This window comes from Humulus lupulus, chromosome 6 (assembly GCF_963169125.1).
Source record: "Humulus lupulus chromosome 6, drHumLupu1.1, whole genome shotgun sequence".
Lineage (NCBI taxonomy): Eukaryota > Viridiplantae > Streptophyta > Magnoliopsida > Rosales > Cannabaceae > Humulus > Humulus lupulus.
The window spans coordinates 192,653,677-192,658,435 of NC_084798.1; the positions used below are offsets into that span (position 1 = coordinate 192,653,677).

Genomic DNA, 4,759 nt, shown 5'->3' on the forward strand with positions numbered 1-4,759 from the left:
TCATTATTTTTCACCCAAATGTCTTGGAAATCCTAAAAGCACAAAATAAACTAATTAAACATATAAATAAATAATCAAGTGCATAATCATAGAAGAATATTGAATTAAAAATAGACAAATTCAATACTTATCACCTCTTTATGTTTTGTTCGATGCCCCTCGATATTAGCTCGATGTCCATCAATGGTGGTCCGATGGGAATTCGATGGCATCTCGAAAATACAAAAAAACATGCACATTCACCCTATTCATTCAAGTCAGAAATATAATGGTGCTCTTGGTACCGTCGGGGCTAGGGTTTAGGGGCATAGGTTTTGTCAGGGCTAAGGTTTGGGGCTGTAGGTTTCATTGGGGTTCGATGGGGGGCACTGTCGTGGGGGGCTTTGTGGTCTGGATATCAATGGGGTGCATCGTCATAGGTTTGGGGTTTGGTTCAAGAAAGAAAGAAAGAGACTGTGAGAGAGAGGGAGAAGAGAGAAGAGTTGGGTGAAAAGATAATGAAAGGAGTATTTTTGGATACAAAGGAAAGAAGAGCACTAAAATGTGATGTGAATACACCAAGTGATTTTTTTTTTAATTATAGCACCTATGATGCATAGAAAACTCAAATTTCCCTTTACATATCTATCGGAAATGGTCAAAGGTCTCCGGCTTCTGTTATGGTTTAAGTTCCCAAATTTCTCCAAATGTATCATTTCAATACTTGTAGTTGTTCATGTGCATGTTTAATAGTTGTCTGATGAAAATAGTGCTTTGAAGACTACCGTGTTACAAAACTACAAACTTGGAGATCTAAAAAATTAATTCGGGGACCTACGCCATACATTAAGAAAAAGTTGGCGACCCAAGTGCTATATACTAATTTAACAATTATGTCCTTACAAACATCTGATTGCCTTGGACATGTCATACAAATAATATAGTTCAAGGGAAGCTACAAAATTACTAACTCATTGTCTTATCTAGTTCACACATATAAACCTGGCCTCCACCCGTGGCTCCTGCTAATAATTACCACACTATTATGACCCAGCTAGAGTTGGATATTTAACAATTATGTCCTTACACGCATCTGAATGCCTTGTATATGTCATACAAAAAATATATATAAGTTTAAGGTAAGCTTTAAAATTCATTGTCTAGTCCACACATAAACCTGGCCTCCACCTGTGGCTCCTGCTAGCATTCCGACTTTGTAAGGGTGTGCATCAAATCTGCATGGAATCGCTGATATGTGTTCACTCTGCAATGTCACAATAGTTTTTCCTTGAGAAGGTGAGATGACATCCACTCCTCTCTTCATATTACCAATGAAAATATATGAATCGCCCCAACCCCATATAGCCCTATTGAACAAGAAACATAGCGGTGAGTGAGCAATCATAGCTTCCAAAGTTTTCAGGTACCGAAAGTATGCGACTGTTAACTCAGACAGGAAAGGAACATTTAATCAAGATTTTGAGAGAAATTTAAACTACCTCCAACAGCCTATCATGGCAGTTTAACTAAAAGTAGTGAAAACATAGATAGCTTAATGATACCAAGGGGATAAACAAAGATAAAGCTGAAGAAAAAAGGTTGGTACTTGAATTGAGAAATCCATCTTCCTGTCTGATTATTATGTGGAATCCATGAGACCGCCTCAAAGTTAGCTCCATCAAGTATACTAATGGTGTTGTCCAAACTACAACAAGCAGCCAAAGAATCCCATCAAAAGCAAATTCAGCCAAAGCAGAGCAGATTCCTTCAATATGTTTTTGATAACTCCATAGCTTTTATGCAAGACACATTAGGCTATAAAAGGAAGCATTGGTATAGCAATAATATATAACTAATTATCTTAATAGACAACAAATCTAAGAATGTTCATTTCATATATTATGAGGGCTTTATTGTTGCCGTAGACTTTTTAAAATTGAAAAAAGAAAACACTACAATAAAAGAAAAATTGAAAATATGCAGTAGTGTTGGATAACAAAACTTGACCAAAGCTTGAGTACTTGATTAAAGTTTTTGAACATTTGCCCTCGTTATATTTCAGAATAATTTTTCAAGATGTTCAAGTAAATTTGGAAAATCTGATACTAGTTTTTCTCCTTTCCACTAGAATGTTTAGCAGTACAAATGAATATAATTACACTTTTTTCCTTTACAAGTTTTAGTTTAAGAAACAGAATGCAGTATATATACCTTGTAGTCGCCAGGCACTTTCCAGAGGGTGAAAAATAAGCTGAATATACAGCTCTTTTGTGTCCAACTGTCTTTAAAGTCTTAGGCTTATAAGCATCAATACTTCTCAAATCCCAAATGCAAGCAGTTCCATCCGAGCAACTAGTTGCCATAAAGTTCGGATTTTCTAAATTAAAATCAATGGAGTTAATTCTATCATTATGCAAACTCCATTGAGTTGCACAGCTTCCAGTCCTTTCATCCCACATACTCAAATTTCCGTACCCCTCGCCAAAATATACACACTTGGCATCATCTGATCGTTGAGATAGCGAGAATATAGCTTCATTGTCATCAGCAGAATATACTAAATCAAACATCTCCTTTTCAGCATCCATCAACCGAATATATCCGTCATAACAACTAGTAAACACCTGCACTTGAGCAAAATTATTATAACTTCGAATCCAAATAAACATAATATACATTTAGGCGTTCCTCAAACAGATTAGCAACACAATGATGATAATATTTGGCAATAGTGGCATACTGCAAACGCATCCTTCAAAGCAAATGGCTAAGAAAATCAAACTAATTTATGTTCGTCAAAGGAGGACTACTGAAGACTCAAAAACCAATCATCTTTTAGCTATTTACATATATTATAGCTCTTTTACAAGAATCAACAAAATCAAGCGTTACTCTAAAGAGCCTAGAGAGAATAATATTAATAAAAAGTTACCTTTGACAAGGTATGTTGGTGAATCGAAATCCCAGAAACAGGGCCCGAGTGAGTATGATACGTATAAACCCCGTCGTCTTCTTCTTCAATCCCATTCGCATGATCAAGATTCCAAAACCCAACATCACCACCTTTGCTCCCAGCCACAACAATCCTAGAGCTACTACAAGGAAAAAACTTCACAGCCATTATTCTACCCTGCACAACCCGAGCTATGTTGTCCGGATTCAAATTCATATCAACCCAATAATCCTCCTCTTTACAAACCCTATCTCCACCAAATTCTTTTCCTAAAGACTCACCCCGTTCAGATTTTATCCCAGTATTCAAAATGGTCTCCTCTTTACAAACCCTATCTCCACCAAACTCTGTTCCTAAACACTCACCCGGTTCAGATTTTATCCCAGTACTCAAAATGGTCTCTATTAGAGCTCGACCAGACCCCTCATGAAGCAGCGCTTCTCTCATAGTTAGAGGACCAATCTTGGGAGCCGACGGCTTCGACGGTACGGTGGACTGAGAGTTAGGGCTTCTCACTGCAGAGTCAAAGAGATCGCTATCGAGGCTTTTGGAATCAGCTGGCATTCCTCTCGTTCGTAAAGACCGTCGCACAGGGACGGGAGTCTCATTCTTAGGTTTCTTCTGTGGTTTGACTTTGTTCGCTTTGGCTCCAATCCTGCCATTAAAATGAGAAATCCTACATGGGTTTTCATAAAAATGGTGATTAAAAGAGAGAGAGAGTTAGAGGTAGAAGAAGAAAAATAATAACCTTTCACGCTTTGACGAGGCAGAGAGTTGAATAACCATGGATTGAAGCTTGAGCCCGGCCATCAGTTCTTCCTTCCGACGGATATTCTCGAGCCTCTGAAGCTCGTACTTTGTAAGCTTTGTGGGCGCCATGGAAGCGAATCGAAGGTTCAGAGAGAGGAATGGAGGACACAAACCGCCACAGAGACATACGGAGGGAGAAAGTGTGTCTTATTATATGCAGTCCCAGTTGCTGATGGCGGGAACTAAATTTGGGCTGAAATATACAATAAATATGTGTGAAATATTTATCAAATAATAATAATAATAAAAAAAATAATAGTAATTAGTCAATTTGCTTCTATTTTTGCCTTTCATTTTTTAAATAGTAGTGTTATTTGTCACCTTAACATATCTAATACTATGATATGCTACCCAATAGTTAATTAAAAATATTAAATAATACTTATTAAATTCAAATATGTGGGATTGATACTGAATTGTACCAATAATAATATATCAACTCCTAACAAAGATGCCCCTTATCAATTTTTTTTTAAATTTATCTTTAAATGACCTCTAAATAGCAAATTAATAATCTTTAACCTCCTAACTAGTTCACTTAATACAAATTTATTACTATATTTTAATTTATTATCATCAACTACTACAAGGAAATTTGAGTATCTAAACTTTTACATGCCCTATTTCAATAACATGCTTAATAATCTGAACATTTGAATACTATGATCTAAATTCAAAATTAGACAAAAATATCCTTATTATAAAATTTCCAAATTTTCCTTTCACCTCTCACTCGAGTTGAGCACTTCGACCACTTGCTCAAAACTAGACCCAAACAAACTCGTCCCTCATTGTCGCACACTCACCTTCACACATACCCTCACGAACATAGAAGAACAGTTGAGCCCTAAACTATCTCATTCTCATCGTCACATCATCACTGTCTCAATTCGACATTAGTAAAGAGTTAGGGATTTTCTTTTTTTCAATTATATTTTTTTGTTGAAATTCAACATATGTGTTAATTTCATTTGAAATGTTAGTTTTTGTGTTTGTTGAGTAAGTGGTAGCATCAAT

At 36.2% G+C, this 4,759-nt stretch overlaps 1 protein-coding gene across 2 annotated transcripts; it reads right to left on the reverse strand.

Moving 5' to 3' along the window:
* Nucleotides 1-793: 793 nt before the first annotated feature.
* Nucleotides 794-3,912, reverse strand: LOC133782884 (uncharacterized). 2 transcript variants are annotated; one of them, XM_062222324.1, is made up of 5 exons: nt 3,681-3,912; nt 2,912-3,587; nt 2,191-2,603; nt 1,586-1,684; nt 794-1,346 (listed from the first exon to the last, which is right to left on the reverse strand). In XM_062222324.1, the coding sequence occupies exons 1-5, from the start codon at nt 3,809-3,811 to the stop codon at nt 1,133-1,135; spliced, it is 1,533 nt and encodes a 510-aa protein (XP_062078308.1). In that variant the 5' UTR covers nt 3,812-3,912; the 3' UTR covers nt 794-1,132. The 2 variants fall into 2 exon arrangements, with proteins under 2 accessions (XP_062078308.1, XP_062078307.1); XM_062222323.1 differs by having other exon boundaries at nt 2,912-3,608.
* Nucleotides 3,913-4,759: the final 847 nt, after the last annotated feature.

Excerpts from the sequence above, each read along its gene's own strand:
- LOC133782884 (XM_062222323.1), bottom strand. The coding sequence starts at position 3,811 with ATGGCGCCCACAAAGCTTACAAAGTACGAGCTTCAGAGGCTCGAGAAT. Across the intron at positions 3,609-3,680 it reads GCCTCGTCAAAGCGTGAAAG|GATTTCTCATTTTAATGGCA; the intron begins GTTATTATTTTT and ends AAACCCATGTAG. Across the intron at positions 1,685-2,190 it reads AAGTGCCTGGCGACTACAAG|TTTGGACAACACCATTAGTA; the intron begins GTATATATACTG and ends TGCTTGTTGTAG.